Source organism: Mercenaria mercenaria, chromosome 7 (assembly GCF_021730395.1).
Source record: "Mercenaria mercenaria strain notata chromosome 7, MADL_Memer_1, whole genome shotgun sequence".
NCBI classification, from domain to species: Eukaryota; Metazoa; Mollusca; class Bivalvia; order Venerida; family Veneridae; genus Mercenaria; species Mercenaria mercenaria.
This window is the reverse complement of record NC_069367.1, coordinates 11,561,342-11,581,093: the sequence shown is the minus strand read 5'-3', so window position 1 is coordinate 11,581,093 and position 19,752 is coordinate 11,561,342. Positions and strand designations below refer to the sequence as shown.

General features: G+C 36.2%; 1 protein-coding gene across 1 annotated transcript in view; it reads right to left on the bottom strand.

Moving 5' to 3' along the window:
- Positions 1 to 209: 209 nt before the first annotated feature.
- LOC123554927 (low-density lipoprotein receptor-related protein 4-like) overlaps positions 210 to 19,752 on the bottom strand; it is a 34,364-nt gene continuing 14,821 nt past the window's right edge. Inside the window, exons 13-22 of the mRNA XM_045345363.2 lie at positions 19,508 to 19,630; positions 18,534 to 18,770; positions 17,531 to 17,702; positions 16,059 to 16,189; positions 11,975 to 12,131; positions 9,939 to 10,048; positions 8,101 to 8,223; positions 7,800 to 7,850; positions 4,393 to 4,486; positions 210 to 2,191 (exon numbers count right to left, since the gene is read on the bottom strand). Of these exons, the coding sequence (XP_045201298.2) occupies positions 1,996 to 2,191; positions 4,393 to 4,486; positions 7,800 to 7,850; positions 8,101 to 8,223; positions 9,939 to 10,048; positions 11,975 to 12,131; positions 16,059 to 16,189; positions 17,531 to 17,702; positions 18,534 to 18,770; positions 19,508 to 19,630 (1,394 nt within the window). The 3' untranslated portion in view covers positions 210 to 1,995. The remainder of the gene's footprint in view (positions 2,192 to 4,392; positions 4,487 to 7,799; positions 7,851 to 8,100; positions 8,224 to 9,938; positions 10,049 to 11,974; positions 12,132 to 16,058; positions 16,190 to 17,530; positions 17,703 to 18,533; positions 18,771 to 19,507; positions 19,631 to 19,752) is intronic.

Sequence of the window (19,752 nt, the reverse complement as noted above, 5' to 3'; positions counted from 1 at the left end):
TCGCCAACTTCACACACTTATCAACCGAGGGTTTAGCCAGAGGTAAATATTGCATTTCACAGGTCGATAAATCTCACGTATTGACCGACACTCGTTTTACTACATCAAAATGCAATGACGTCACTGTTTGATGTCTTCAAATCAATACAACAATTTATCATATATCACGTGACGGTGCTTAGACCAGTGGAAAAGACTATAAACAAAGATTTCATGATAATCGCTTTTATTGAGAACGTAATATACATATTTAAACCAGAGGCATTCTAAAACATCATTCAGACAAAAGAAATGATCATTGTTACACTTAATCTTTAATACATGCAATATTAAACAAAATATTTGATATATTGTGCAAATCATACGAAAAGGATTGAGCCTATACTAAACTCAGCTGAGGCAATACAAGAAAATCGGGACTAATATAAAATCATCAGGGCCAATACGAAACCTCAGAGAGAGCAAGTATTTTGTGAATGGCCAATATGGAGATCTAAATCATCATTTATCACGTGTTTCATTTTGGAATTATTATAAAATTTGTCCTCCGAGGATCGTACAAGCCAACGACATTCAGCTTTTCACCATTACAATCATCCTCAAACAACCAAATCCATTTTCAGATTAGTAGCATTATAATACAATACAAAACAATTTCATTAAATTTCATACAATTTTGCAATATTTACATTTCAAATTGGAATGTAAAGGTAAGAAAAAGCACCCATTATTCTTGTGAAAATACTGGGTACACATGAATGACTATTCATACTGGATTTATTAAAGACACTTGCTGCAGTTTCTTGTTTGGGGGATGAGGCAAAAAATTCCCAATAATAGAATTTGTTTAAACTTTGTATATGAACACAGTTTCATGTTAGAAACAGAAAAATGAAAGAAAACAATCATAGGTCACCGTGCTTGTTTAAGAGTTATTTGCCCTTAAAACTGGATTTTTCTTCAAATTTGCATACTCAAGGGCAGATAATTCCCGAACAAGCATGATAACCTTCATTTTTTCCATAATTCTGTTTCTAACATGACACTGTGTTCATATATAAAGTTTGAACAATTCATATTACTGGACATATTTTTTACCAAGAACTGCCGCAACCGTCCTTAAACGAGCTGAATAAAATAATGAAATACAAGCCCCCTGTTTAATGTTGAAAGACACAAATTAAATAGTTTATTTACATGATAGCTTTACTGATGTAACTTGAAAATTTCTTCTTACTTAAGGTATTATAGACAAAGTCAATTCGACCAACGTCTCTTATATTAAGAATGACATCAACATCAACGTTTTATTTCACTTGTGTAATAACTAAATTGTGTCTTTATTTCGCTCCCATAAAATCAAACAGGTGTACAAAATGTACTGGACAAAACAGACTAGTAACAATTTTGAGAAAAGATTAGATTATTTACGGTAACGTATAGTAACGTTGGTTCAGTAAGCGCTCGTGTACTTCTTTAATTTTTTAACTTTAAGAGGCACTGTAAGAAGCTACTGACCTATTGCAATTGGTTGACCCTACCATTTGGCTATCTTTAGCCACAACTTTCAGATGTGGCGAATACATTTGAACGTTTCTATACATTGATTATGTATTCTGTGTATGTCCGTAACTTTCAATAAAAAAGAATTCGTAAAATAATATTAATTATTATTATAATGATAATAATAGTAATAACACATTGATATTTTAATACCAATAGTAAATAAATGACATTAAGCATTATTATTGTTTTAACTTATAAAACATACATGTATAGGCCTACTCTGTACTGTATCTTTTATTACAGTAGCTACCCAAAGTAGAGCATTTACGGTAAAATTCGTGTACCCAAAGCTGATCACTCCCGTCGGTTCCTGTGAAAGTCAATGTGATAATCTTCACTACCTGTCTTTTATTAAATCTTCATTTGAAACACAGTTTGCGAGTCCTTTTCACAGGGTTTAAGTGGCATATCTTGTGCATGAAATCATATTCACATAGGGTTATATTTTACAATATTTCCACCCATCGTCACATCTTCGATGCTGCATTCAAATGAAGGATTCTCAATCCCGGAATCAAAGTTGGGTTCATCTTTTACAGGGTCCGGAAAGGTAATTTTGTAATAGGTGTCCACTCGGGAGGTATCTTCCACAAGACGGTCGTGTGAAATATTTGCACCACGGAATCTGGAAATATCGAGTAAATGTACTTTCATATGGGAATATAGAAGCGACCTATGCTTGCTTCAGAGTATAAGTACATGTACAAAAATGTATATAAAATAAAACTCTGCATGGAAAGTTTTGACCGGTCAAAGCTAAACATATGATATAAATACGCTTAAAAGATTCTTGTGCCTCAGGCACAAATATCTGACGTTGGAGTGATTTGTTGTGGAGTGGGGTGCGTTAGTAAACATTCAAAATGATGTGTACTATCATATAATTTGTTTCGATTTTGACCAACTGTGTACAGTTCCATCTTTTAATTCTATTTTCATTAGCCTAATTCATGGACACGAACAATCTGCAGAATTAATTCATTTTTGATTTCTCAACCAAGACAGCCAAACAACATTTTAATCTTTTTATTTCTTAAACATGACAACTGTTAATGAACATTTGTCATATTAGTATAAAGATTATATACAATTAATGCGTTTTAGGTGGCAATAAGGTCGATCTATCCATCTGTTAACTATTTAATGTTCTTGACCCTGACAACTAAAATTTGTCTATCAAGCTAATGATGAATGAAAGTTATATTACAGATCTGTGACATTTAATTATCTAAATGTTTAAGGAATGTAAATGTTGAAACATTATATGTAATCTGTCATATCAAAATGTGTAAATCATTAAAACAATTGTCACGATTTATAGATGAATCAAGCAATTTGTCATTATACTGTCACAGAACAACGTTTCAAGGTTTTAGTTCCAGAATAACAATATATTTCAAATTAAGTACGCAAATGAGTGAATGAAGAAAAAGAAATCAATGAAGACCTTCAACGTGTAGTTTAAAACAGCATTTGAAAAATAACCCTACAAAGATGCATTTACAAGAACCCTTTCATTTTTTAATGAACAAGACAGTCTGAAAGACAGCTAAATCCGCCGCCACTGTTATGGATAGTGAAAGGGTAAACATTTGACCTTTAGCTGTGACGTTTACCTTGAGCCAGCATGGCTGACTCATCAATTCTGCACAACGTCTTGATGAGGTGATCATTTGACCCAAGTTTCATGAAAATCCTTCAAGGGGTTTAGGAGATACAGAGCTCAAACCTTTGACCTTGAGTTGTGACCTTGACCTTGAGTTGACATGGCTGACTCATGAGCTCTTGATGAGGTGATCATTTGACCCAAGTTTGATGAAAATCCTTCAAGGGGTTTAGGAGATACAGTGTGGACACAAAATGGAAGGCTCAAACCTTTGACCCTAAGCTGTGACCTTGACCTTGAGCCAGCATGGCTGACTCGTAAGTTCTGCACATCGTTTTGATAAGGTGATCATTTGACCTAAGTTTTATAAAATTCCTTGAAGGGGTTTAGGAAATATAGAGCTGACACGAAATGGAAGGCTAATACATTCGACCTTGAGTTGTGACCTTGACCTTGAGCCAGCATGGCTGACTCATAAGTTCTGCATATTGCCTTGATGAGGTGATCATTTGACCCAAGTCTGATGAAAATCCTTCAAGGGGTTTAGGAGATACAGGTCGCACACAAAATGGAAGGCTCAAACCTTTGACCCTCAGTTATGACCTCGACCTTGAGCCGGCATGGCTGACTCATAGGTTCTGCACATTGTCTTGATGAGGTGATCATTTGACCCAAGTCTGATGAAAATCCTTCAAGGGGTTTAGGAGATATAGAGCGGACACAAAATGGAAGGCTCAAACCTTTGACCTTCAGTTGTGACCTTGACCTTGAGCCGGCATAGCTGACTCATGGGTTCTGCATATCGTCTTGATGAGGTGATCATCGATGAGTGGCAAGTGATTCTAAGTCAGCGACCTTAACCACTCGGCCACGGAGGCCCCTTGATGAACTTGAAGGCAAAAAAGCGACACTAGCAAATAAACTGTCCAAGCATCATAAATTGATGCGAAATTTACATTCATGCATATCACCATAAGGAACACGTATACAGTATATACTTATTAAAGTGCTTCCCGGTCAATAGTCGCAACTCACAGTTTTGGCTGCAGACCGATAAGCCATTCAATTAGTTTTTATGACATGACATGACATTATAAATGAACTTTGGATTAGTTTTTTCAGAACAATTAACTTTAGCCTAACAAACCTGTGCTGAACTATGGACCGGTCATAAGCACAAACTATTGACCTGTGATTTTATTATTTACCAACATACATACTTTTTATTGTAGATATAGACAGCTCCGACCACTATTATAAGCACGGCAATGACTCCCACCACAGATAGTCCTATGGTTAATGCTGAGCTACCATCTGCAACATAGAAACAATGGCAAGTTGAACAAACAGAATTTCGGTCAAACTCGCGTCAATATTTCAGAGGTTATTTCTTTCAAAACACTTTACTGTTGTCAGTTAAACATTCATTAATATAAACCAACACCAAAGAATTTATTCGCTTAAAACATGTTACAATGTTTATAGCAATATAATATATTATCTAAAGATAGAAACAAGAGGGTTATGATGACCCTGGATCGCTCACCTGAGTAATATGAGCTACATGTTTCAAATGTCAAACGATGATGATTTTTAGAAATCTTTTGGAAGATTTTCCGATGTACAATCAAGTAACCCCTGGGGCGAGGCCAATTTTACCCCGGGGGTCATGATTTGAACAAAGTTTGTAGAAGTCTACTAGGCAATGTTAATATCAAATATCTAAGATCTATGCCTTCTGGTTTATTTTTAGCAAATTTATAAAGATTTCCCTATGTACAATCAAGTAACCCCTAGGGCTGGGACAATTTGACCCTGCGGGGGTGAAATATCTAAGCTCTAGGCCTTCTGGTTTATTTTTAGAAAATTTTGAAGATTTTTCTATGTACAGTCAAGTAACCCCATGGGGCAGGGTCCTGATTTGAAAAAAAAAATTGTAGAAGGCTACTAGGCAATGCTACATGTCAAATATCTAAGATCAAGGCCTTCTGGTTTATTTTTAGAAATTTTTTGAAGATTTTCCTATGTAAAATCAAGTTACCCCTGGGGCGGTGTCAATTTTGACCCGGGGAGGGGTCATGATTTGAACAAATTTTGTAGAGGTCTACTAGGCAATACTACATGTGAAATATCTAAGCTCTAGGCCTTCTGGTTTATTTTTAGAAAATTTTGAAGATTTTTCTATGTACAGTCAAGTAAACCCATGGGGCGGGGACATGATTTGAAAAAAAAATGTAGAAGGCTGCTAGACGTTGCTACAAATATCTAAGATCTAGGCCTTCTGGTTTATTTTTAGAAATTATTTGAAGATTTTCCTATGTAAAATCAAGTGACCCCTGGAGCGGGGTCAATTTTGACCCGGGAGGGTCATGATTTGAACAAATTTTGTAGAGGTCCACGAGGCGTTGCTACTTGTCAAATATCTAAGCTCTAGGCCTTCTGGTTTATTTTTAGAAATTTTTTGAAGATTTTCCTATGTAAAATCAAGTGACCCCTCGGGCGGGGTCAATTTTGACCCCGGGGGCCATGATTTGAACAAATTTTGTAGAGGTCCACTAGGCAATGCTACATGTCAAATATTTAAGCTCTAGGCCTTCTGGTTTATTTTTAGAAAATTTTGAAGATTTTTCTATGTACAATCAAGTAACCCCATGGAGAGAGGTCAATTTGACCCCGGAGGGGTCACGATTTGAACAAATTTTGTAGAAGTCTACTAGGCAATGCTACATGTCAAATATCTAAGATCTAGGCCTTCTGGTATATTTTTAGAATTTTTTTGAAGATTTTCCTATGTAAAATCAAGTGACCCCTGGGGCGGGGTCAATTTTGACCCCGGGGGTCATGATTTGAACAAATTTTGTAGAGGTCCACTTGGCAATGCTACATGTCAAATATCTAAGCTCTAGGCCTTCTAGTTTATTTTGAGAAATTTTTTAAAGATTTTCTAGATGTAAAATCAAGAGACCCCTCAGGCGGGGTCATGATTTGAACAAATTTTGTAGAGGTCCACTAGCGATGTTACATGTGAAATATCTAAGCTTTAGGCCTTCTGGTTTATTTTTAAAATTTTTTTGAAGATTTTCCTATGTAAAATCAAGTGACCCCAAGGGTTTGGTCAATTTTGACCCCGGGGGTCATGATTTGAAAATTTTTTGTAGAGGTCCACTAGGCAATGCTACATATCAAATATTTAAGCTAAAGGCCTTCTGGTTTATTTTTAGAAAATTTTGAAGATTTTTCTATGTACAATCAAGTAACCCCATGGGGCGGGGTCCAAATTTTGTAGAAGTCTACTAGGCAATGCTACATGTCAAATATCTAAGATCTAGGCCTTCTGGTTTATTTTTAGATTTTTTTTTGAAGATTTTCCTATGTAAAATCAAGTGACCCCTGGGGCGGGGTCAATTTTGACCCCGGGGGTCATGATTTGAAATTTTTTTGTAGAAGTCCACTAGGCAATGCTACATGTCAATTATCTAAGCTCTAGGGCTTCTGGTTTTTCAGAAGATTTTTAAAGATTTTCCTATGTAAAATCAAGTGACCCCTGGGGCGGGGTCAATTTTGACCGCGGGGTCATGATTTGAACAAAATTGGTAGAGGTCCATTAGCAATGCTTCACACCAAATATCTAAGCTCTAGGGCTTCTGGTTTTTGAGAAGAAGATTTTTAAAGTTTTTCCTTTCGGTTGCCATGGCAACCAGAGTTCTGCATGGAATTCAATTCTTTGAACAATTTTGAAAGGGGGCCACCCAAGGATCATTCCTATAAAGTTTGGTGTAGTTCTGCCAAGTGGTTTTCAAGAAGAAGATTTATTTTAGAAAATGTTGACGGACGCACGACGCACGACTGACGACGGACGACGGACATTGAGCGGTCACAAAAGCTCACCATGAGCCTTTGGCTCAGGTGAGCTAAAAAAACAGAAACAATTCTGAAGAGTAAAATGCTTGTCGTTTTAGATAACAGCTGCCAAAGTACATATTCTGGTGAGCAGAGTTTATAATTTCAAAGTAGCAAATGTTTTATGAGAAAAAAATGCATGACAAAATGGTTAACAGGTCTTTTCAAACTGTTGCGCAAGTAAGTATATTCTTATAATCAATAATAAGGACAAATTCTGAGGAAGAATTGAACAAAAATTTGAATTTCGTCAGGGTAACCCAATGACAGGAATTTCATTCTAAAGTCTCTGTATTTAGGACAAACTAACAGGAAATGAAACTCTGATCCAATTTGGTTCATATTACAAGATTTACGTGGACTCTGAGCCCAAGGCGTGTTATTTTAGCCCCAGGTGTCTGTGAACAGGTTACCGCCTAAGTTTTAGACGAAGACACCAAATTACTTTATAAGAACAACATTCCAACATGATCCGGAATGACAATCGGTAAATTACGTGTCGTCTGCATGCTATTTCGGCATTCTTCTTTTGTTAATACGGACAGCCATGTAGGCGTTGAGCTATAGTTACCTCCGAAGGTGGCCGAATTGCCTAACAAGAATACGTAATCACACGGAAGCACACGGAAATTGCCGAGTGCCATTACAAGTCCTCATCAGTACTGGGGTAAATGCAATATAAAGTTACTTGAATTCAATGAAATAACGGAGGGCGTTTTAAACTTACCTCTTTCATTTTTTAGATGGCTATTAATTGTTATAGTCGGATTGTCAATTTCTGAAACGATAGGAATTCTTATTGTTAACTTCTCGTCACAGTAAACAAAACAACGATATAAGAACATCGTAATTTTCACATGTACTTTGCTACTCTTCACCAATTCCAAGGGATCGGACGTTTTACTCAAAGATAACCAAAATTTAACTTAAAATAATACTTCGAGATAGCCGGAATTTTGAGACATGAAAATTCGAGATATAGAGATTCAACTGTATAATCTTGTAAACTAACGTTTACTGAAACGTACCGTTCATTTCGCGGCAAGGAACCGATACGTACTTTCCTTCATCTGAGCAAGCGCACTTGTAATCATTTTCGGAAACTGGTAAACAAAGATGGCTACACGTGCTTTGTATACATTTGCTGAAAACTAAAACATGTAAAGTTGATTAGCATGGCATATCAAATAAATAGGTATGCATACAGTCGATTTTAATCTCTATTTTATTACTCTAATTTCCTGCAGAGGAACATTTCAGGTTATTTTTAGTCGTCACAGAAAACAATTAGTAAGTTTAGTCGGAGGAATGTACAAGATCCAGAAAAAAAGGTCCCTCTACAGACGTTTTTATTTCGGTTCTTTAGCGCGCCGGATGTAAAACACATAGGCCTATCCAAAGGACACTTATCGGAATGAATGTAATTTTTAGCTGGAAGGAGTGGGGCATAGAACTTAAGATTTCGTGGTCCGGCGTGTTACTGCTAGACCAGCTACGTCCGTTCTAACTTGTAAGTTCATACAGATCGATGGTTTATGAAAATGGAAGAAGACTCAATACAAGCCTTATGACATGTATGAAACTCACATTTCCTTATACATTTGTATATACATATACACACAGTAAAAGTACATTTAGTTGTATAAAACCTTATTAAAACATATGGAAAATACAGATGAGCAATCAACAATATTATGCATATCACGACATGATTTGTCATTCACAAATACAGGTCTATGACATGGCATATAGATAGGTATCATATTTCAATATATGTCGTAAAATACATTGAATGACAGACATTTTCGTCAGATAACAAATTATATAATGTTAAACATAAATGATTAACTGTTATGCAAATTAGAATTCTGCTCCATTTATGATTCACAATTTTATAGAAGTATGGATGTTATTTCACCCCTGAACTTCGATATCAAAGTTCACGCAATTAATCAAACCGCAATCAATTAGGGACATAATGGGACAGCCTTCATGTTATTTATTATTACATACACGTATCTATTTTCCGTTAGGTTACAATGGTACCGGAAACGTCAATATTTTCCATACACTGCCTGAATTTCATATTGGGTGAGTGTCATGATTTAATGTGTGCCGTTGCATTAATTCTTTTTCTCAATCTTATTCCGGTTATTGAACAAATTCATGATATTTACATTACATTTTTTACGAGTAGATATGTATGTAAGAAAAAGGTTATTATCTTTACATCGAGAAATATGCACTCGTTCTTTAGCGGAAGAATATTGCACTCCTAAAGTCGCGTGATATATCCGCTGCAGAACTCGTGCATAATTTCCGATACAAAAATAACCTATAATTATATTATATACTAGATTAATACAGCGCTCTTTTCATGATAAACATGTTTAAAAGTTTATATATAAAGGCAGCGCCAAACTCACCCTTGCCACTACAGACATACAGATATGAGTAGAGGGGTTGACCTAAAAGACTTAGTTAGGTGAGAGACTCTCAGAAATTAACGCTGCAAGGACAGGGATTCGAAACTAGGTTTATTAAACTTATTCTTATGTCAGAAAATGAAAACAAATAAGGGGGTTATGCCTTTAGAGCAACAGTAAGTTGATTTCTAACATCGCTGACAATGTTTAAAGCATAAAAAGTGAAGTTTTGCAACTTTTTGTTAAAAAGTTGAAAAAAATATCCTCCAAGGCCATAAAAACATTTAGGGTCGGGCCAAAAATTTAGGGTAGGTCGAGATACCGGAAACAAACTTTTTTACGCCTAAACAGGAAGTAAAGATGAAATCAATACCGGTCTGCGGCCGGAAAAAATTGTACAAGACAGCTGGTTATTTATATCACACAAAAAGGATATTTACCTGTTCTGATATCACTTTTCTTGTAACCAGCTATTCCATTTAATTTTGAAAACTTGGAGGGACCCACTTGCTCAAGCTGACCGCCATCAACGCTCAATCTGCTCACGTGCCTATAGAAATAGCAGGAATATGAATTGATTTAAGACAAAGAAATCAACCAGAGTCTCGTGTGTAACCATTTATATGTTTTTATTCTAAATGTTTCAAACTAATAAATATATAAGTATGTACTGATTTTTCTCAGTCACAGTACATTAAGCAAGCTTGTAAACTTAATTATGGCATGCAGAGCACGTGTTAATATAAATAGTCAGAAATTGGCGGTTTTGATTAAACGGTATCAAACCCAGTCCATGTGTTTACCAGTTAAAAGTAGTTTGTCTCTTTCTAAGGGACCAAGCTGGACAAAAGGCGCACATAAATTACCACGGAATCCTGTTTTGTTCACATCCTAACTTTGCCCGCCGCCAGCGGAAGATACTGGGTTAGCCATGGTAGGAAATTAGGTAAGCGATGGTAGGATAGTAGGAAAGCGATGGTAGGATAGTAGGAAAGCGGTGGTAGGTTAGTAGGAAAGCGATGGTACTACAGTAGGAATGCGATGGTAGGATAGTAGGAAAGCGATGGTAGGATAGTAGGAAAGCGATGATAGGTTAGTAGGAAAGCGATGGTACGACAGTAGGAAAGCGATGGTACGGCAGTAGGTAAGCGATGGTAGGATAGTAGGAAAGCGATGGTACGACAGTAGGAAAGCGATGGTAGGATAGTAGGAAAGCGATGGTAGGATAGTTGGAAAGCGATGGTACGACAGTAGGAAAGCGATGGTAGGATAGTAGGAAAGCGATGGTACGACAGCAGGAAAACGATGATAGGGTAGTAGGAAAGCGGTGGTAGGGTAGTAGGAAAGCGGTGGAAGGTCAGTAGGAAAGCGATGGTAGGATAGTAGGAAAGCGATGGTACGACAGTAGGAAAGCGATGGTAGGGTAGTAGGAAAGCGATGGTAGGATAGTAGGAAAGCGATGGTAGGGTAGTAGGAAAGTGATGGTACGGCAGTAGGAAAGCGATGGTAGGGTAGTAGGAAAGCGGTGGTAGGTCAGTAGGAAAGCAATGGTAGGATAGTAGGAAAGCGATGGTAGGATAGTAGGAAAGCGATGGTACGACAGTAGGAAAGCGATGGTAGGGTAGTAGGAAAGCGATGGTAGGATAGTAGGAAAGCGATGGTAGGGTAGTAGGAAAGTGATGGTACGGCAGTAGGAAAGCGATGGTACGGTAGTAGGAAAGCGGTGGTAGGTCAGTAGGAAAGCAATGGTAGGATAGTAGGAAAGCGATGGTAGGATAGTAGGAAAGCGATGGTACGACAGTAGGAAAGCGATGGTAGGGTAGTAGGAAAGCGATGGTAGGATAGTAGGAAAGCGATGGTAGGGTAGTAAGAAAGCGATGGTAGGGTAGTAGGAAAGTGATGGTAGGGTAGTAGGAAAGCGATGGTAGGGTAGTAGGGCATTAGGATAGTATGTTAGGGATGTTAGGATAGTGCATAAGCTATGGCGGTAGGATAGTAGAACAGAGACTGTGGGACATTAGGATTGAACGATGGTAGGATAGTAGAATAGTAGGATAACGAGGGTAGAAAATTAAGACCGGGCGATAGCAGGATAATACGACTTGGTGATGGTTGGATAGCAGGAAACCTGTAGTAGGATAGTAATGGTCGGAATACACCATCGCTCTTTTATGACTTCGTGATAGCTGATGGCAGAAAATGAAAAAAGCTGCATTCTATATTTCATATTCTCTGAGATGTACATCCTCAAAATCAACCTCTGATAACCTGTGCATGATTTCAAATTTAATTCTTCTATATTTTTACTAAAATAAAGCAAATTATGGCACAAAAAGACAAGCCTTTTAACCCCAAAACCTTTTAACATCGAAAGATTCAATATCATTGCCCTGCATATCTATTCAGTTACTCCAGAATTCATATAAAGCAAAATATCCACAAGTGTAAAAATGTTTTGTTTCATATATTCACTTACTTTCTGAACCAGTCTGTGATGTAAAGTTTATCCTCGATCAAAGCCATGCCAAAGAAGTGGGCTCTGGGTTCCGTGTAGAGTATTTTCTTTACGCCCGTATCAATGTTGATTCTACCAATGACTTCGTTTTTCGCATCCACCCAGAATAAGTTCATACCTGGAGTATAAACAAAAAAGACTTAAAGATATCCAATGCGCATGTATTACTAAAACAGTATATTTTTTCATACTAGCAGAACTAGTAGAATGACTAAATATATAATTTAATTGTGTTTTGGAGCTATATACACAATTAAATGCGATGTGTGACATTTATTTGTCCACTGATTTAGTGGTAGTATACATTTATACTGAACAAAAAAATGTACTTTGCTAAACATCTATTAGATGTGTACTTTTTTAAACCTAACATACATTATAGACAGTTTAAGAACATGGCTGCTGTGCATGACATTTTGTGAAGGTAGCTCTGTAGGCCCATTTTCTCATGATGCGGCTCAAATAATTTATGACGTTATTGACGTCGACGACGAAGACGCTAACTTGTGATGGTGCTTATGGCAGTCATTTAATGATGTTGCGATGACAACCAACTGATTGAACATTTGCAGTATAAAACTCAACATGATACATATGTGCTTCTCATGTCAATCCCCATGTTGGACAAACACATTCGTAACACATTTTACATATTACGAATGCGATCGCATACGTACGAAATCTGTTACAAATGCAATCTGTTACGAATGTGGTCCTACATAGCTCTACCACGACAGTTAGTCAAATTAAATATTTCACATTCAAAATTAATAACTAAAAATAACTATTTTAGGGAGAGATACGCATTAGAAATCCTTATTATTTACTCGCAAAATGATTTTAATTATAACAACAACAAAATAGAAATAGTATCAAACACGTTATCTAAATTAAAAAAAAAAACGAATTATTCTGAAATATGTGCGATTTCGAATTCTGTTGTTAACCAGTCCTGATGAACTGAAAATATCTAAGCTACCAAAAAAAGAATCAGAAAAATAACCGGGAAGTAGGGGAAGGGACATGGAGGGGAGGAGCAACATGGATTTCCAGATGGTCAAAGCTAGCTTTAGTAATACAAATACGGACAAAAGTCATAAAATTGTCAAAAATGTAAAACATGCATTAAATCGGGAACGTGTAAATTCGATATAACCAAAATGTCGAAGTTGAACCCTGTGATTTCAACTTAGGTGCATTCCATCTTAAATTAAATAGACATTTCCCAAAACCTCCCGTAGCGGAAATGGTAAATCACGTAATATTTTATGAGAGATATTAACCGAATTTTCTTTGGAATTTCGCACGCCTTCAAAATTATTCTGTCAGGATTACGTGTAAGTATGAAATTCCCATAAAATTAACTGATATATCATTACATACCTCTGATTATTTACGATATTGGTTAAGTTCTCCTGGTGTGTTTTCGCTATGAACAATGATAGAGCGCATGCACCTAGTACCAAAAAACATCATGTTTGTTTGAGCACAGGTCTTCTCAAGCAAGGCTGTTGAACTTCTTGAACAAGGGCATTGGATTCTCAAGAAAGGATGTCAAACAAGGGCGTTGGACTTCTTACACAAGGGCGTTGGACCATTGGATTCTCAAGAAAGGGTGTCAAACAAGGGCGTTGGACTTCTTACGCAAGGGCGTTGGACTTTTCAAGCAAGGGCGATGTACCTCTCAAACAAGAGCGTTGGACTTCTCAAGCGAAGGTGTTGGATTTCTCATACATGGCATTGGACTTCCCAAGCAAGGACGTTGGGCTTGACAAGCGAAGGCGTTGGACTTCTTAAGCAAGGGTGTTGGACTTCTCAAATTAGGGTGTTGTACTCTCAAGTAAGGGTGTTGGAATTCTCAAGCAAATGCGTTGGACGTCCAAGGACGTTGGAGATCTCAAGCAAGGATTACTGCAAAAGCTCATTCTCTGTTTGGTTTGGTGCAGGCTGCACGTGAATATGGAAATCAAATGCATTTTGTCAAGAATACGGTATTCTGACATCTCAATATAAACGTTAGTTTAGAAACGCACTCATTTGTACTTAACTAATACACTTCATAAACTTACGAGCATTTTAAGCGGAAAGTCGTTAATTCATTTCTAGATGACGGATCAAAAGTAATTCCACCGCTTTTGAAAAATTTAGCAAAGGCCTTAGGCAACTGATTCTTAAACTCGTAAGCAGAAGTATTTGGCACTGGATTTTATATGTACTGGCAAAAGCATTAAGTGATTACTTAAATGATTTTGAGCAAATGTATGAGGCATTTGATTTTTACTCATTTTTTAGATTTTCAACAAGATTTCACGCTTATAATTGACAAATGCATTAGGTATCGGATTTCACACTCATTTAAATGTTTAACCCTTAGCCTGCTGGCGTCAAGTGATTTTGCCTAGACCAAGATCAGCCTTCACATCCGCCATGGTTTTCACTGTTCGCTGTTCAAACAGTAAATTTTCAGTCAACACCCCTTTGAATAATAAGTGATGCTGCACAAATTAAATGACGGACCAGTCCATTTAAGAAATTTAGCTGGGTAACTGTTAAGCAAAGAAATTAGGCACCAAGTTTGCCATTTTAGGCAAAGAGGAATTTGATTTGACATTAGGAAATACCTCCGGTATTGGATTTCACGCTTACTTATTAAAGATTATTTAGAAAAAGACATTAAACATTTTATTTCACTCTTACTTTTCAAAGCAGAACATTAGCCATATGATTTCAAACTGACTTGATAATGTTTTAGAAAGATTTTAAGCATTTATTTTCAAAGTTACTTCTAAATTCTTTAGCAAAGACATCATGCACACGATTTTACACTTACTATTCAAATATAAGACATTTCATTTTACATTTTCTTCCTCAATATAAAGCAAATACATATGGCATTTTATTTCAAACTTACTTTTTCAATATTAAGCAAAAGACATTATACGGGCATTTGATTTCACAATTACTTCTAAGACATTAGGCTTTTGATTTCACACTCGTTTTTCAAATCTATACTTCTGACACGCCAGCAATAATATTTTTGATATATTTTGCTTTTGCAATGGACAATTCTAAATCGACTTATACTTCAGACTGCCAAATTTCTTGTTTCTCATATTTTGTTAAAATTGCTGCTTTATTTAAGGTAAAGGTAAATTCAGTTTACCGTCGTTTTGTGAAACTATGAACGTTCTGTAGAGCTTTTGAGCGACCCTATTTTAAGAACAAATAAAACCAATTATATCGTACCCCCAGCAGTTTGCCGGTACCCATTTACATCTTGGTCGACGGGGGCAGTCACGATAAAGTGCCTTGCCCAAAGGACACACAGCAATGGGAGTAGCCAGTAATTGAGACCGGGGACTTTATCTTCATAGAAAGGGGTCTTAGCCCCCTTCAACCAATGCGTCCACTATGTTATAGCTCTTAAATTACAAAAATGTTCTGCTAACTTATAGATGCTTATAAACTGTCCGAGGTAACAAACAGACGGTTTACTTACTTTAGATATCAAAAAGCCACAACAGTCTGGGTATGAATATATCAATAACTTGGCATATAAATTAAATGTGTATTTAAAAACTTAAAACTAAACTTCCGTAAAGAGCGTTATTCCACAGACCATTCGCTCATCATCTACAATCAAGGTGTTAGACCACATGTTCATCACTTACATTTGACTTCCAAGCCTTATCATTAGGACCAGCATCGTTTGCTTACTTTAGCATTAGGACCAGCATCGTTTGCTAACTTTAGCATTAGGACCAGCATCGTTTGCTTACTTTAGCATTAGGATTTTACTTACTTTACTATCTAAAAGCCGGCCATTAGGTCGGTCGATAATAATGCACAAACGTTTAACATCATTCTAAAGCCCTGACACGAGACACAAAAATCTTGCACTTTCTGTTGACATTTTCAGAAAGGGCGTTGGTCCAGAATCTGTTCTGCTTAGTTACCTCTGACATCTAATTTCAGGGCATCTGACCAGAAATAGTTTTTATTCATCAAGCAATACCTTACTTTAGTCTATGAATCATTCACTTACTTTTAACATCTAAAGCCAGAGCGTTAGGCCAAGACTCCTCCTGTAGCGCTAGAACAACACTTCTGTTGCCACCATCCATAGTGGCGGTTTCAATCTTAGGTTCTTTTCCCCAGTCAGTCCAGTATATTACTCTAAATATAAATAAAAAAAATGAATGACCTCTTTCATTCTTCTCTCTCATATACCGTACATGCTGTCAGTATAAATTGGAAAAGAAAGCTAATCAGTAATTTGCATATTTAAAGTGTTTTTGGTGAATGTTTTATAAAAGCAATTTTCGGTTGCTGTGCATTTAAATGCGTTAAATTAACGACAATGCCGCATAAATATTTGAAGTTGACCCTTTAGAATTAAAGAAATCTTACTAATAAAATATTAGTTCTTTTCGTCAATCTTCTACGCAGTGATCTCCCTTACCTATAGGTAGAGATTTCTGAAGTTGAAGGGAAGCAACTCCTGCGTGCAGTTTGACTTTTCTTAAAAAGGCTGCACCAGTCAAAGTAAGAAAAGTCGAATTTGGAAAGTTATTTCATACTGGTAACAGGAAGAGTTTGGTATATTGGGTTAAAAGCTATTATTTCCTCCACCCTTTTTACACTCATATCTATATCAGCTGGATTTTTACTTGAAAAATGCGCATAATTCAACTTTAATGAAACAGTTCTCCACAAAATACATTTATTAGGCAGTATCCGAAACAAAATACATTCACAGTGTTCCTCTATTACACAAGTTAATGAATGTTTTTTTTAGATATAGTTATCAAATATTTTACATTCAAAATAAGTAGCAGAGGCCGCAAGTATGAACTAAAAGATGAAATATTTGTCATAGAAATCGATATGCCCGATCATTTCAGCCAAAATCGTTTACAACTTCGTTTGGCCTAATGTACAATTCATGTATCATTAATAAATGCGAAAAAACAATTGCTATATTAAGATTACTGTTTGATCAACCTTCTCAGCTCGATTTCTATATATAGTCAATACAATTTATATTATACATCATTCTGGAGAAATTTGATGGTGGTAACGGGGCCATTTTAATTTTTCAAATATTTTGATTCATTTTGAATTTATCACCCGAAACGATTTTTGATTGTAAATTTCAGCCATATTTAACACTAAACATTTTACTTGATGTGTAAATGACATGTTATAAAACTTTCATGATTTTCAATTAACCATAAAATCATTATTTCTATACAAACCTTTTGTAAAAAATTCTGAAATAAGAGGAATTGTTTTCAAAACTTTGATTTTGCTCGAGTTTAACAATAGGAAAAATACATTTCCTACCATAAAATTGACGTTATTTAAAATTTCTTAAACATTCAAGAAGACCTTAGTTCCATCCTCAGCCTCGGAGACCGTACAGTTTTATATCTAGAGCAGCAATTCCGAAAATCCCTGCTTCTGACTATATATAGCTGAAACTGCAGGTGCAAAATATTTAATAAATATACTTACCCTCTTTCCGGATGGACAATAACGTCTCTAGGCTGGTCTAAAGATTCGTTGACAATTGTTTTATAGATATTTTTATTCATCAATGAGACGACAACGATAACCTTATCATAGGTACACGTGTAGAACAGAAGTTGGTTGATATAATCTACAGCGATGCCATCCGATATGGAATCTGTGGAGAAAAAAAACAACAACAATGAAGTCATTACGTTTGCACGTGCAGAAGGCTATTGTGACTGCATGTGTAAACAATCTGATTAATTTATAGATTTATTTTAAAGTTTAGTTTTGATTAATGGCGGGAAGTGCTTAAGTTTAATACGCTATAACCATACAGTTACGGCTCGCCAGGATAGAATATATAACAATACTGCGGTACACATCATTCTGAAGCGTTAACAGATGAGTTCAAACAATCAAAAAAAAAAAAAAGAAAAAAAAAGATAACAACCGTGTGAAAACAAAAAAGATGAAATAGAATTGTTTGTTATAAGTCCAAGTGACAAGCATAACGTATAAGTAAATTTCTAAGAAGGTTTTGATAAAGTCATTACTTAAGGCAAAGAGCTATAAAAATTAAAAAAAAAAATAGTCATAAAATGGATTTTATACTTCTTTGCTTAAGGTAATGGACCCGAAATGCTCGGCAATTTCCGTGTGGTTACGTAATCTCCATCTCCTACGGCATTTTTGGCAAGAGCATGCCGGGAAGTGTCGGAATCACATACAGAGAGTATGTATTTAACTCTTACCCTTCTAAATTATTATAATGAACTTATCCATCTTTCCATTTGGACAGTACCATTAACTGTTAATCGGGGTGATTACCAAAAAAAAAATACCGACTGAATGGCGAACAGTGCAGATCTTGATCAGACTGTACCGATCATGATCTACTCTAGTCGGAAAGGCAGAATCGGTCGTTTTCAGCATGATAAGGGTTAAACGGAAACTGCTGATTGTCATCACGGGTCCACTACCTTAACATTATTCCTTATCATACCATTTGGAAGTATCCTGAAGACCTCCTCGTTAAATCCGTCAATCTGAGCACTCATAATCACATTGGCCATGTTATCACTCCAGTATATGGTATTCGTAAATGGGTTAATATCTATGGCTACGCCCTTATAGAAATTGCCCAAAGGAATTGAACTGACTTCTCCTGTATCAACTTCGACCTGATATAGTTGTTTCTGGTACGAGTCGACGGTAACCACATAATTGTCGGTTTTTACATCTATTTAGAAAAAAAAATGGAAGAAAAGCGACTGCAAAGTATACAATACACCTTCAAAAAAATAAAAAAATAAAAAAGTCCTCTAACAAAAATAAAAAAAAAGTACTACAGAAACACGTAGTACTTTGTGGCGCAAGCAACATAGTGAGTTTGCGACCAGCATGGATCCAGACCAGCCTGCGCATCCGCGTAGTCTGGTCAGGATCCATGCTGTTCGCTAACGGTTTCTCTAATTGCAATAGGCTTTGAAAGCGAACAGCATGGATCCTGACCAGACTGCGCGGATGCGCAGGCTGGTCTGGATCCATGCTGCTCGCAAACCCACTATGTTGGTTTTCTCATGGCACGGCTCATATTATCTTCAAAATAATGTTTACCTTGTTTTTCTTTGCAAGGTGATGGCAGATTATTTTAGTAAAAAGTGGCATATGTTTGTTCTTTGTTCTTCAGTCAAAATTATTTTTTTTTAAAGATGATAATGATGATGTTTTTTGCATACTCTGTTTTTGTACTTACCAAATAAATTTTTATAAAGTTTAATATATTGTACTTTTTACTTCGCTGCATCTGATCAAGTTTTGAAAATGTGATTGATTCAAAGGGTATTTACTTTTAGCCTCTCTTAAACTCAAAGTATCAATTTTAGACCTACATGAAAAGTCCGTCTTAGCAATAATGTTAGAACATAAGACACTTAATCTATGACATCGGGTAAATCAGTGTTTTAATTGTCTTACGAGATGAGCATGTCCTCAGGTTTAGGTCCAGTGTGTACCCGACACCACATTTACATATATATGTAGCATTTGATGTCGGAATGCAAAGGTGTTCACAAAAGTTATTGTCGTCATCACAGGCACCTGCAAAAAATACCCATAAAAATGGTGAAAAATATTAATCACAACTCGTGCATGATCGTACGACATGTACAAATGTACTAGTATATTTAGATATGCACCCAAAAAACGTCCGAATTAAAACA